We start from the raw sequence: 14,468 nt of genomic DNA on the forward strand, positions 1-14,468 counted from the left end.
ACAGGAGCGGTGTGAAAAATGGTAATTTCCAGCTTGTGGTGGCTCCTGCACTTGCTGCTGTTTTTCCCTCTTAATGGAGTGCAGCTGGGGGCTGTTTACTGACCACTGTGAAAATATTCCTGTTAATTGCACCACCGTCATGCGTTGCCATTAACATAAATATTTTCACAATGGCCCATCAGCCCGCAGCCTCGCTCCTTTAAGAGAAGAAATGCAGAAAGTCCAAAAGCATGACGTGTGCTTTACACGTCTTTCTTATGGGCTTGATGCATGTCTTCTCTTAATGGAGCGTGGCTGCGGGCTGATTGTGGGCTATTGTGAAAATGTGTATGTTAATTGCAGCGCATGACGGTGCTGCAATAAACAGGAATATTTTCACAATGGTCCACAAACAGCTCCCTGCCGTGCTCTATTAAGAAAATAAATGCAGCCAGCACAAAAGAACAACGTGTAAAGCACACATTTTGCTTTTAGGGTTGCTGCACACCTTTTGTTACTAGAGCGCGGCAGATTGTGTGACTTTTTGAAAGTTCTGATGTTAAATGCAGCCCCGTGTATTAGTATGTCGGGCTTTGCAATTAACATGAACACTTTCCAAAAGGCACGTAATCTGCCGACCTCTATTAACAAAAGGCATGCAGCAAGCCTAAAAACATACCGTGTGCTTTTACAATCACTAAGATATGTTAGTGATTCTGAAAGCACACATCCTGCTTCTTGACTTGCTGCATGCTTTTTGTTAATAGAGCGTGGCTGCGGGAAGATTGTGTACATTTTTTAAAGTATTCATGTTAATTGCTGCAATTAACATGTATACTTTCAACAATGCACACAATCTGCCGCAGCCACGCTCTATTAACAAAAAAAGCATGCAGCAAGCCCAGGGCTTTAAGTGGGCTGGGTCCTGCTGATGCTGAGTTTTTAAGCCGGTGCTGTGACAGGTCCCAATCAGGCTCTTCATTTTTGCCCTCACCGTTAGGGTAAAAAAAAATCTCAACTGCTGAAAGCCTTTGGTGTAACTTCAGAGGACTTTTTATAGATCATTTTAGAACTGAGGCATTTTTAATATATTTAACAAAGCTGTAGTTGTTGCTTATTTATCCTATGCAACTAACAACCATTTGCAAAGTCAATAGTCCTGGGTTGTTGTAGGTATGTTACTTATTGTATTATATATCTCGATGCAATGACAGAGGTAGCACAATAACGGTTGGGCGGCAAACTATGCTAAGCAAAGATTTTTAGCTTACGTGTTTTTACGCCATGCCCTTAATTACATCAGGCACGCCCCTTTGAGAGACCCCCCAGTTTTTTCATCTCACTTAAAGCCCTGAGCAGGCCTAAAAGCACCATGAGTGCTTTCAGAATCACTTACATATATTAGTGACTCAGAATGCACACATGGTGGGGATCTATGTACATTCCCCCCTGCGTATCCAAGAAACCATCTCCAGAGCGGATAAGTGAACTATGATTATCAGTTTTAAAGAGTGGAGTAACCCTCGCCTTGGTGGAGCCACCTCTGTTCTGCAGAGTCTTGCCCTGATGACCTTGAATAATTGTTAAACAGATTATTGCAAATAGCATTCTCCTTTCATTTATTTGATCTGGGTAATGTGTGAGATTGTATTATAGACATTTTTGGACAAATGTGGTTTTGTTTCATGCAGCATCCATAAAAAATATTTATTTTAGATTTAAACAGGATCTCGGATATGAGAAATGGGAGGATGTCACAGTGATTATTTGCAGTAGTATTAGTGGGCTTCTACTGTGTTACAATATTGGAAAAATACATCACTATCCCTGAATATTAACTATAAACACATTTGGAATTTGAACCAGTGTGTCTGTGCACTGTTTGTGATCTGGCCAAAAGGACACGAGAAAGATGAAACTGGGTCATAAATTCAAAGCTGATCCACACAGAGGCCCTCAAAATACATTTGGCCGAGGGCGCTCAAAGTCCTTAAGATGTCCCTGAGCTGCCACTGTGTAGTTAGTTAGTAAAGAAGAGGTTCACTGGCACTGTGGAATGAGGCCGGTTGCCCCGTTTTACTAATATATATATTAGTGTAGCTTTGTCGTGGTTGCATATGCTCTGCACTGCACTTTCTCATTTCAAACATGACACAACCATTGTACGCCAGTCACCAATACGAAGGCCACCCCCCTGGATGGACTGGCCTTAGCAGGCATTAGGCGTTTGCCTGGAAGGCTGGGGGTCAGTTTTGGAGCAGTGGGTGCCAGTTGTGTTACTGGGGGCAGTTTTGCAGCGATGCTGCAATGTGGGCCCTCAGTAACAAAAGCACCAGTGCTGGGGACCGGGTTTAAGCAGTAGTGCTTGACACTTGTCCCCCCCCCCTCCACCCCACCTCTGGTGGGAGCCAGTGTGGCAAAATTGCCAGCGCTACTTTGGGTTCCCAGTCCGGCCCTGCCTGCCCCATCAAACAGGCCTCCTCCGTTCCAGTACCTAGGTCATTTATCTGCACAATCAAGCAGGAACTCTAGTGTCAGAACCCCTGTCGCTGCACCCACACACGCAGTTGGGTTCTTGGCGCACATTGCCGTGGCTGGAGCCCACAGACACCTCACACTGCCGTACACATAGGAAAAAAATTAGAGGGAACATTGGGGGCAACATAAGTGCAGATCCTACTCTCCTACACTTACCGAGTACATGAATTTGCCATCTGTTGCTTGGACGTAACAGGCATATGACTATTCATCCAATCCCAAGGAACAAAAGGTACATTCGAACTGGATCTGTCCATTCATTCACAACTCAATAAAGAGAGCCACAACTTAATTCATTTTACAAGATAAAGTCAGTCTATATCTCACGCATTGATCTGTTGCAGCAGATCTGTTGCAGAAAAAGGGCTCTGTTTGCCTGTTCATTTCTTCACCATAACATGAATATTGGCTACCCCACTCATATGACTTCTTACCATTTCTCTCCAGATCATCAATCTCTTTGTAGCTGTCATCATGGACAACTTTGATTATCTGACCCGTGATTGGTCCATCCTGGGTCCACATCACCTGGATGAATTCAAAAGAATTTGGGCCGAATATGACCCTGAAGCTAAGTAAGTGGGAGTTCACGGGCAAGAATGGTTCTGCTTGCCAATTATATTTATAATACTTCTTGGTGAACGTGGTCCCTGTGCTTGAAGCAGTGTAGAAAATTAAAGTGAGTTTCTTCAAAGAGTTGGATGGTTACCCATCTTGCATGGCTTGGCAATTTGAATGTCTTACCACAGGTATTCAAGTTTGTGTCTGATCTTCCCATCTTCATGAATTAGACCGACTCCTCCAGTTAATTCACATCTCTGGGATTGCTCATAGATCCAGTGCCTGTGCTTGCCAGGAGTGGGGTTGTATGCTGTACCTTATAATTGAACTTTGTATTACATATCGAAATCTGGCATCATCTTCCTTATTATTGATGGTCACTGGACATGTGTTTGTTTTCCTGCAGAGGGCGTATCAAACATCTGGATGTAGTGACACTGTTGAGACGGATCCAGCCCCCTCTTGGCTTCGGAAAGTTCTGTCCGCATCGGGTCGCTTGTAAGGTAATGACTCGGGGACAGGCATGGCGGGGGGCCATTGAGGAGGGCTCAGCCTTGGCTTCCATTGTGACTCTACCACAGTGCTTCAATGATTAACTCTGATGTTCGTGGAGCACGCAATGATCCACAAACCTGCCACAATGGGAAAATGGAAAATCTTTCTAAGGAAACATTCGAAAATGATGTGTCAAATAAATGGTTCATTGTACAGTACACATTTCAAAGACATTGACTAAAATCCATGAAATTTTGCAGAAAGTTATGATGCAGCACTCATTAAAATATTACCAGTGATACATGGATTGTGCAGGAGCCAGAACCTCCCCTGGCAGGCCTTGTGGTAGTCCCTCTGCCACTGTATGTCAACAACACCCTGTTCATCATTAGCTACAAATGCAAACCACCTGCCTGACACACTCACACATATCAAGGTACTTACTTCTAAATGCATAGACTTTGCTGTCTTCCCTCCTTCTGAAGATAGCTATCTGTTCACAGCCACCCCTCTGCCCTCCATTGTAGGCTTTCTCGTGGATGAGAACGTAGCAGCCTGAAGCCAGCAGCACCTGAAACTCTGAGTTCTGAGGACAGTACAGTCTCAAGGCGCACTGCAAATGGCAGTGATCCGAGGAGAAGGCTGGACCCGGGGCGCTGGAAATGCAGCACCAAGAGCACTAGCAAAATAACAGCTGTAGTGTCCAGGGTATGCCCTGGTCTACCCCTTCACATACCCCTCAGTCCAAATTCACAATGGGATGGAATGGAATGGGATTGAGGAGATACTGCATTCCTCAAAGAAAATTAATCGTGATTTCAGAAAATACCACAACACTCACCTATCAAGGTGATGTATGTAAAGTCCCTTTTTGTCCTTCTGTTAATACACACCACAATACACAAAGGTCAAGCTTGGCTGCTACAAAAAGTATATACATGATCATTCAGTCAGACACTTATTCAGTCTTAGGATTTATCTCATTGTTACACACTCAACTTTGCCAGTGTATCTTCCACTACTACCGCCATACCTCACAATTAAGCACTGTGACCTACACACATCTCTTCCAAGGGCAGTTTCGTTGTCATCTTCTACACTCCTCGAAATGGAGTACCAGAGACTAAAATCAAAGATCTGCTATATACACAAATCATGTGCCCTGGGGGATTCTACTGATGAAACTCAGTCCTCACGACCTACTCCTTCTGAGAATAATCCACAACTCTGCAAATTAACCTCCATCTTCCTATAAAGCTCACCATAAAATTCCTTTACCAAGACTCTTTGTTGGAATGTTTTCTGGTGTCCTGGGACTCCAAGGTTACTCAGCTCAGCTTGGGTGATTCCGGGTTGATCACCACTGGTATCCTGAGGCTTAACCTTACTGTAGGCCCCAACACTGTTCACCAAATTCACTCCTAGTAGCAATTGACTCAGCAGCAAATTATCATTAGTAAATCACTGGACTGAGCCTTTGTTAAAAAGACAAATACTTTATTAATGAAGACACAACTACAAACTACTGAGCGTAAATTACAGCAGGCATTGCCTGTGGGTGCTAATGGGCCCAGTACACAGAGAAATCTCAGGGACATTCTCAGTTGGTAAAGCGCATTGGCCCTTCACCTTAGAAAGGGGGGTCTATCTGGTACTAGGGGCCGATATTGGAATGCACGTTACCCACAGTCACTTGTTAGTTTCCGGAATTCCACACCCTTCCGGTTCAGGTTCAATGTCACAGTCCCTTTTAAGTCATAGAAAGATTTGGCAGGCAGGATGTGCCTGCCAGCGTTGCTGTCAGTGGAAGCAGGCACGTCCAGATGCTGTGCTTCTGCAAGGCCGACCAATTGCAGATAACTGTATCTACCCTGGTCCAACAGAGGTGTGCACGCTGCACTAACCAATGGCATCTGCCACAGGTAAGATGGGGCAGTGCTAGCACCAAGAAGAGGCTGCAGCAGGGTCATGGTCCTGGCGGTCTTGCAGCTTAGGTTTTTAATCGTGCCCAGTCAAATCACCCAACGAAACAAGCTAAGTACCCACCCCAGTGTCTTTGCGCTGGTGCAGCCTCTTGACGATGCTTGTAAGTTCTTGGTCATTTCGCAACTTTGGACGGCGGTTGCCTTTTCTAAGCACCCGTTTGCTTCTTGCTGCTAGATGCTTTGCCACAGAACTCATTCCTCTGAGTTTCAAGATTCTCTGTGATGCAATGGGTCAATGCAGCTGTTTGTGCTGAAGATACGTCAATGACGGCAGTTGGTCAGCTCTTCCCCTGAATGAGGGTTCCCTGGTATTACTGTACTTTGAGCCACACAAAGCTTTGCAGATGTGTCTGTGACCTGAAATGTGACTTATATGTGTCTGTTTTTTCCCAGCGCCTAGTCAGCATGAACATGCCGCTGAACAGCGACGGCACTGTCACCTTCAATGCTACACTTTTCGCGCTCGTCAGGACAGCCCTCAAAATCAAAACAGAAGGTAAGAAGAAATCTCAATTTGTCAAGGTCTGCTTCCCCATTTTATATTGTATTTGCAGTTGGTGAAAATTGCTGACAGTGAGTTTAACCTAAAATAAATTGTGGTACCCATCCTATACAGAAATAAATTGATCAACAGGGAAGTTCAGATATTTCCTTATCCGCTTGTGCTGTTAGAAGGGGCTGGGCAGTGTCATTCAGTGATGACACCTCAGTCATTTGTCTGTCTTGTTCCTGATCCTGCTGAGTGGTGTTTGGACAAAATATTGAGTTAAAAATATCGTGTGGACAAAATATTGTGTCAAGAATCTCAAGGTCAAAAATATGGTGAAGGTAAGTTTATATGGGTAAGCAAAGTTTTACTATACTTAACTCCACATATATGTGCCTTGATGATATATATATATCTTTAAGGTACGTAGATGTGGAGTTAAAAATAGTAAAGTTATACTTACCTATTTGCACTTTCCTTCTCGATATTTTGACCTCGATATTATAGATACAATTTTCCACCCATGTGATATTTTTAGCTTCACTATTCTATCCGACAGCCTGCTGAGTACTGCTGCCCTTACAACGTCCTAGCCCTGAAGTGAACTATCTAGTCCTTTTTCCAAAGAAACTGAATACATCATTGTCTTTGTCTTGATAGGTAACTTTGAGCAGGCTAATGAGGAGCTGCGAGCTATCATCAAGAAAATCTGGAAGAGAACAAGCATGAAACTGCTTGACCAAGTCATTCCACCTATAGGAGGTATTATCAATCAATGTCTTGTTTCTATGATATAGAGCTTTAGGCTAAAGAGATGTGCAGAGATTTACCTGGTGACTGGTACAATATCTAATATTCTTTACAGAAATTAGCGATTGGCCATCAAGAGGTTTATGATTCATTGGGGAAGGGGACGGCTGAAGGAAATAGTTTGGTGCCGACATGAGTCAAATAGGTAGATGAAACCAGCGCTTAGGCTGACATTTTCTCATTTTGAAGACCCTGACTGCTCAAAGCAAGACGAGCTAATGAGGGAGACTGTCTTGCTGCAAAACTGAAAGACATTCTTAATGACGGGGAATGTGCATGTGAATAGGCAATTAATGGATAACTAGGGCTTGACCATTGGTACATGGTTTAGCCCAATACGCTACTCACTCGGGAATTACAAATTGGACTAAGCAGTTTTGGAGAAAGGCATGAACATGGGTTATTCAAAAAAATAACTTTCCTGCTTTAGAGAATGTCGAAGTTCTAAATACACTTTCTGTCTTGTCCCAACATAAGTTTAAGAGAATGAGGTTTATCTGTGCCCTTCCCTCCAATGACTGAAAAAGGGAATATTTGTGGATGGAACAGATTTTTGCTGGAATATCTCATATTGACAGAGAACATATGATGGTTGTACTCGAGTATAATAACTTCTATCTTTAGTTGCAACAAAAAACACCTTAGTGGGATAATTACATTCAACCAGATACCCACATAACATAGTTTGCATACTTTTCAGGTGGGGGATGTTAAAGCTCTTAGTTACTTTAGTAAAATAAAAGCCAGGAGATGGGTTGGAAATTCCATGCATTACAGTTACACACTGCTTCTTCAAAATTCAACTCTGATATTGGGAAATGAGAATGGAAAAAGAACACACTGATACAAGGCAGACACAAGTAAATTTCGATTTTTAAAATCATTCTACTAGGGTAGATGCACACTACACAAAGATGTTCACATGTATTGGTGTGTCCCTGGCATGATTATTACACCCAACGAATACAGTTGGCATTTGGACCTTTGTTACCAAGATGTTGTTAAACTATAGCCCTATTGGATTGTCTACACATTGACCTGTCTCGTCACATCTGCAGTGACCTCTAGAACTGCCATTGAAACCTCTACTGTATACTTATTGAAAGGCTACCCAAAACAACCAAACCTGTACCCCGGACCCACTGATCCTCCATTTTTCTTGGTTAGTTGGTCAATAGCATAGTGAACCGCCACTTTAACAGCTAGAATTGTTGCTGCCACTGTACCTGAATAGCTGGATAGTAGGGTCCATCTAAAACGCGCTGATCAATTCTTTACGGCTTCTTCTGCTGACCTCAGATGACAGGAGCTCATAAATGACATTTAAATCAACTGTGTGCCACTGCCTCTCTGTCCTCTTCGGGCACTTACAGGACTCCAGGGGAAAGGAGCAAGAAGCACCCAGGCTTCCAGACTCCTTTAGCCAATCACAACGCCACTGATAGCAGCGTTGTGATTGGTCTCTGCACCATGGTTCGGCAGTCAGAGAGGGACTGGGAGCCTGGGTATGTTCTGCACCCAGGCTGTGCAACACAGCCCCGTGGAGAACATGCAAAAGTGCGCATGACTATTTGCCGGCCGAAGATGGTCAGCCAAGCTGTCATGCTCACTTATAGAGCGCCACCACTCCTCCCCCTGCTCCTCTGACACAGCCAGCCCCGCCCCAAACCATCTTAGCAAGGACGGAAAAATAAAATGATAATAACAATGCGATATTATCATTTTATTTTTCCTTTTTCACCTGCTCACAGGGCAGGGGCCGATGCATTAGCGGATGAGCCGCCCCTGGATACTATTCTATCCATTCCTGTTCTCTTTCAAGCTAGCTCCTGGGAGCGCTGGGCCCTATATACCTTTATATTCTAGAATCATGGCTCAGGAGAGCATGTAGGCACCACCTCATTTTACCTCTTCAGGTTCCCTTTTCCAAGCCCAAGGTTTCAGGAGTCCTGAGTACACCCATGTTTCAGGGCTAAGAGCCACATACACTGGTCATGCAAGTTTGAGTTTTTGGTATGCCTTACGATTCACGCTCACTGTAAGCAAAAGTACTTTTTGGGGTAATTTTGAGATTTTGTGGAGTGGGAAACACAGCCTTAAAATCGGCAATACTCTTGCCCCAGCAAAATTGTGGATTCCCCATCATAGAGTCTGAGGATGAGCTGTGTATGCTTCGGCTGGCTCCTCTGTCAGAAACCTCTGGCCTGAAACCCATCTGCTCTGCCACAGGGACACAAGTCAAAGTGACATTCAACCTGTGTTGGAAGGCGGACCCCGAGGAGTCGGTGAGACCACCAAGGGGGGGGCCCTCTCACTGCACGAAGTAGCCGAGCGCTGCCGAGAAGTCTCCTGAGAGATCCTTCTCCTATCCCGTACTAGCACAGTAACACCACCACACCGGACTCAAGGAGGTTGTCTCAAGACAAGCAATTCTTTATCATCAATAAAAGGTTACGAGCTCAATATTTACACGAAGGGATCGAGGGATCCACCAAAAGTCTCAATGTCTCTTTGGAAGGGTAGGGGTAGCGGGACAGTCTTTGGCAGGAATGTGGTACGAGGGTACCTGGGGCCCAGTTCTTATCCTCACGCTGGAGGACCTCCGATCTCGGAGGGGTCGAGCCGCGACGGCGTCAGCAGGGCTCTGGCGTACAGTTCGTGGAGAGCCGCGATTCAATCAGCAGGGCTCTCAAGATGGTCTCTGTTCAGCTCGAGCCGCGACGTCGTCAGCAGGGCTCCGAGGAAGGTTCCAGCGAGGTTGGGCCGCGACGGCGTCTGCAGGGCTCCGATGTTCCAGGTGGTTCAGAAAAGGGTTCACAGGAGGGAGCCGCGACGCAGTCAGGAGGGCTCGTGATGGTTCCGACAAGAGTTCTTCTCCGTAGGGTCAGCCGCGATTCAATCAGCAGGGCTCTCGACTCCGGGATACAACTGCCGAGCTGTGGTGGGGTCGCCCCAGATATAGGTCTGGAGCCCTTTGATGTCCGGACCTATGCGCCCGAGGGGGCGGAGTGGCCGGGTGGAGGCGGCCAGACGCCCAGCAGGAGAGGCGCCAGGCCCATGGGAGTTGCAGGGCGATCACACCTCGAGAGGGGAGGACAGTTGGGGGTCCCATCGATACTGTCCTCCGCCGGGGGCGATGAATGGTTCCTGTGGCACCCCCTGGCTAGTTCGTGGTGCCTCGATGTCGGGGCTTCGCTGGGGTCGAGGCCGGGTTGAGCGGGGTCGCGCCGGCTGGTGCACGGTGTGACGTGGATGCCCACAAGATGGCGGAGCCACGAGGAGTATGCGTCCACGTGCAGCTCCGGGTGAAGGGCCTTGGTGCAGTTCAGACGGGTGGCCCGTGACGGCCGGGGCGGGGAACGGGCACAATCCAGGGGGTTAAGGACCACGCCACGAGGCCGGGTCCAACAGGCGTCCCCCCCAGCCGAAGGCATGGAGAGTCACCCATCTCCTTGGGGATTCTCCTCGTCAAGGCGGAAGAAGCGGGACAGGCCGTCGGCGTTGGCGTGGTCATTGCCGGGCCGGTGTTCGACGTCAAAGTCCATCCCTTGTAGCGAGATGGACCACCGCAGCAGCTTGGGGTTCTCGCCCCGCATTTGCATTAGCCATTGCAAGGGCCGGTGGTCGGTCTGGACCCGGAAGTGGGTGCCAAAGAGGTAGGGCCGGAGCTTCTTGAGGGCCCACACCACAGCGAAGGCCTCACGCTCAATAGTGCTCCAGCGTTGCTCTCGGGGCAGTAGTCGTCGGCTGATGAAGGCCACTGGTCGGTCGAGCCCCTTTTCGTCGGCTTGGGATAGGACGGCCCCGATCCCATACTCGGAGGCGTCCGTCTGTACCACGAACTCCTTCTGGTAGTCCGGGGCCTGCAGCACCGGAGCAGTACACATGGCTGTCTTTAGGGTGTCGAAGGCTGTTTGGCAGCGGGGTGTCCAGTGTACCTTCTTGGGCTGCTTTTTGGACGTTAACTCTGTGAGGGGGCCAACAATGCTCCCATAGTCTCGGATAAACCGCCGGTAGTATCCGGTGAGGCCCAGGAAGGCCCGGACAGCGGTCTGGGTAGTGGGGGGTTCCCAGGTCTGGATGGCATCTATCTTTGCTTGGAGGGGGGCCACCTGCCCGCTCCCCACTTGATGGCCCAGGTAGGTCACGGATCCGTGGCCGATTTGGCATTTGCTGGCCTTGATTGTGAGCCCGGCCCGCTGAAGGGCGGCCAGGACGGCCTTCAGGTGGAGAAGGTGCTCGGCCCAGTGGTTGCTGTACACGGCAATGTCAACTAAGTAGGCCGCGCTGAAGGCCTCAAGCCCGGCCAAAACCTTGTTCACCAGTCTTTGGAAGGTGGCCGGGGCGTTCTTCATTCCGAAGGGCATCACCCGAAAGTGGTAATGCCCATCCGGGGTCGAAAAGGCGGATCTTTCTTGGGCGCCGGGGGTGAGCTGGATTTGCCAGTACCCGGCGGTGAGGTCCAGCGTGCTCAAGTAGCGAGCGGCCCCTAGGCGGTCGATCAGTTCGTCGGCCCGGGGTATCGGGTGTGCGTCTGTCTTGGTTACTACATTCAGGGCTCGGTAGTCCACGCAGAATCGCAACTCCGGGGGGTGACCGGGAGCTGCGGCCTTGGGCACCAGGACGACAGGGCTGGCCCACGGGCTGTCGGAAGGCTCGATGACCCCCAGGGCCAGCATCTTCGCTACTTCGGCCTGGATGCAGGCCCGCACTCGGTCAGGCACCCGGTAGGCTCTGTGTCGTATGGGGGGGTTCTCCCCGGTGTCGACGTCGTGGACGCACCAGTGGGTCACCCCCGGGGTGAGAGAGAAGAGGGCTGCGTAGTCCCGCAGTAATCGCTGGCAGTCGTTGCGCTGCTCCGGGGTCAGGGACGAGGCGAGTTGGACCCCTTCGATCGATCCATCGTGACTGTCGGATTGCAAGAGGTCGGGCAAGGGCTCGGAGTCGTCCTCGCTCCCCTCGTCGGTCGCCAGCAGCAGGCTCAGTTCGGTCCGGGCGAAGTGGGGTTTTAGCCTGTTCGCATGTAGGACCCGGAGGGGGTTCCGGGGGGACTCCAGATCGACCAGGTAGGTGACGGGACTTTTCTTCTCCACCACCTTGAAGGGCCCGGTCCACTTGTCCTGGAGGGCGCCGGGTTCGACCGGGGCCATGACCCATACTTTCTGACCTGGCTCGAATTCTACCGTAGAAGTGTTGCGATCGTACCACCGCTTCATGTCCTCCTGGCTGGCCTCGAGGTTGGCTTCGGCTATGGCTCGGAACTTGCGGGTCTGGTTTCGGAGGGTCAGGAGGTATCGGTAGACGTCAGGAGGGGCGCCTCGGGGCTTCATCTCCCAGCCCTCCTTGACCAGGCTGAGTGGTCCGCGGACCGGGTGCCCATACAATAGTTCAAACGGGCTGAACCCCAGGGACTTCTGCGGGACCTCCCGATAGGCAAACAGGAGGCAGGGCAGCAGGACATCCCATTTCCGCCTGAGGGGTTCTTCCAGGCCCTGGATCATCCCTTTCAATGTTCGGTTGAACCGCTCAACCAGCCCGTTCCCCTGAGGGTGATATGGGGTCGTGAACTTGTATGTGACCCCGCATTGTTGCCACAGGGACCGCATGTACCTGGAGATAAAGTTCGTGCCACGGTCGCTCACCACTTCGCTGGGGAATCCCACTCGGGAGAAGATCCCCATCAAGGCCCGGCCTACCACAGGGGCCGTTATAGTTCTGAGCGGGACCGCCTCCGGGTACCTGGTGGCGTGGTCCACGAGGACCAGGATGAAGCGGTGGCCCAGGGCGGTTTGGGGGTCCAGGGGTCCCACAATGTCGATTCCGACTCGTTCAAACGGGGTGCTGACGGCGGGAAAGGGCTGGAGGGGGGCCTTGACCCGACCCCCCGTCTTCCCGCTGGCTTGGCAGGTCTGGCAGGACCGGCAGTGGTTGTCCACATCTCTCCGCATCCGAGGCCAGTAGAAGTGGGTCACCAGACGACTGTACGTTTTGTCTTGCCCCAAGTGTCCGGCGAGGGGCACATCATGGGCCAGGTTGAGAAGGAACTCCCGGAAGCGGAGGGGGACCACCACCAACACGCGGCCGGCCCCGAGTTCTGCCACTTTCTGTTCACTGTACAACAGGCCCTCGGCCCAGTAGATCCAGTGGGTGCCGGTCTGGTCACCGTTGGCTTGCGCGGTCGCCTGCTGTCGGACCCCTTCGAGAGAGGGACAGGACTGTTGCTCTTGCTGGAACTGCTCTCGGGTGGGGCCCCCTTCATGTTGCCATTGCGTCAGTTCTGGTAGGGCGCTCGGAGAAGCCATGTCTTCGGGGGAGGATTCGCTGGGCCCGGGGTCGGTGTCCGCCTCCTCCTCGCTGCTGGCGGGAGGGGGTGTGAGCCCCTTGGGTCGGGCCGTCCCGGAGGTCGAGGAGGAGCGGGGGGCCTGGGCGGTCATGGACCGGGTGATGGCGCAGGCCCAATCAGCCAGTCCCAACATTCGGAGGTGCTCTCGTCGTTCTACTTGAGCCCAGGGGGAACTCTCCAAGTCGTTCCCCAGGAGGCAGTCGACCGGGGCGTCGTCGCGCACCGTCACCTTCAGCAGGCCCGTCACCCCTCCCCACTCGAAGGGGACCAGGGCCATCTGGCATAGGCTTTCACTGTTGTCGGCCGTCCGCACCGGGCACAGCACATTCGGTAGAATCTGTTCAGGGGTCACCAGGTGGCAGCGGACAGCGGTGATACTGGCGCCGGTGTCGCGAAGGGCTTCGGCCCGTTGTCCGTTGACCGTGACCTGCTGCCGGTACTTCTGGGTGTTGGTTGGGATGGGGGTGCAGGGTACCATCTCTCGGCTACCCAGGCAGACCAGGGACATGGCTGCCGGCTCCCACTCAGTGTTTTCTCGGTCGAGGGCCTCTTCTTCCTCCTCTCCCCCCAAGGCGGCGGCTGTCAGCTGCCGGGGCGGGGGCCCGCCGGCCCCGTTTCTTTGGTTCAGGGGGCAGGCCGGGTCGCTGGCAAAGTGTCCGGTTTGTTGGCAGCCATAGCAGGTCACGGGTGGCCGTGGTCCGGGTCGGGCCGGGCCCACCCTTCGCGCTAGGCTCGGGGAGAGAGGTGGCTGCGGTGGCCCTCGAGGGGGGCTCCTGGGGGCCCCAGCGGGAGGGTCTCGGTTCCTGTTCGGCCCTCCCCCCCCACCGCGCTGGCGTGGGGGTCCGTTGGGGTTCCTCTGGTACTCCCCCATTGAGCTCCGGGGGACCCGGGAGTTGACCCATCGATCGGCCTCGACGGCAAGTTTTCGCGGGTCGGTCATTTTGCTGTCGAGGAGGTGCTGTCTCAGTTCCACGAAGCAATTATTGGAAAGGTGTTCCCAGACGATGAGGTCGACCAGTTGTCCGTAGGTGGTTACTTTGCTGCCTTTGATCCACCCTTCTAGGGCCCGACTGAAAAAGTCCACATATTCCACCCATGTGGTACCCGGGATTTTCTTGCAGTCTCGGAACCGCTGGCGGTACATCTCCGCTGTTAGCCCGTATCGGGTGAGCAGGGCCTCCTTCATGTGATCGTAGGAGGTCATCACCTCCTCCGGTAGCTGGAGCAGCGTGTCCCGCCCTTCACTCAGGAATCGCCCCCACAGGCCTGC

General features: G+C 51.1%; 1 protein-coding gene across 1 annotated transcript in view; it reads left to right on the forward strand.

Moving 5' to 3' along the window:
• The window catches only part of CACNA1S (calcium voltage-gated channel subunit alpha1 S), a 753,083-nt gene that overhangs the window by 645,825 nt on the left and 92,790 nt on the right, over positions 1-14,468 (forward strand). The window contains exons 34-37 of the mRNA XM_085643164.1: positions 2,965-3,092; positions 3,485-3,581; positions 5,952-6,054; positions 6,706-6,807. Coding sequence (XP_085499290.1) covers positions 2,965-3,092; positions 3,485-3,581; positions 5,952-6,054; positions 6,706-6,807 — 430 coding nt within the window. The remainder of the gene's footprint in view (positions 1-2,964; positions 3,093-3,484; positions 3,582-5,951; positions 6,055-6,705; positions 6,808-14,468) is intronic.

This window comes from Triturus cristatus, chromosome 1_1, assembly GCF_964204655.1.
Source record: "Triturus cristatus chromosome 1_1, aTriCri1.1, whole genome shotgun sequence".
Taxonomy (NCBI): Eukaryota; Metazoa; Chordata; class Amphibia; order Caudata; family Salamandridae; genus Triturus; species Triturus cristatus.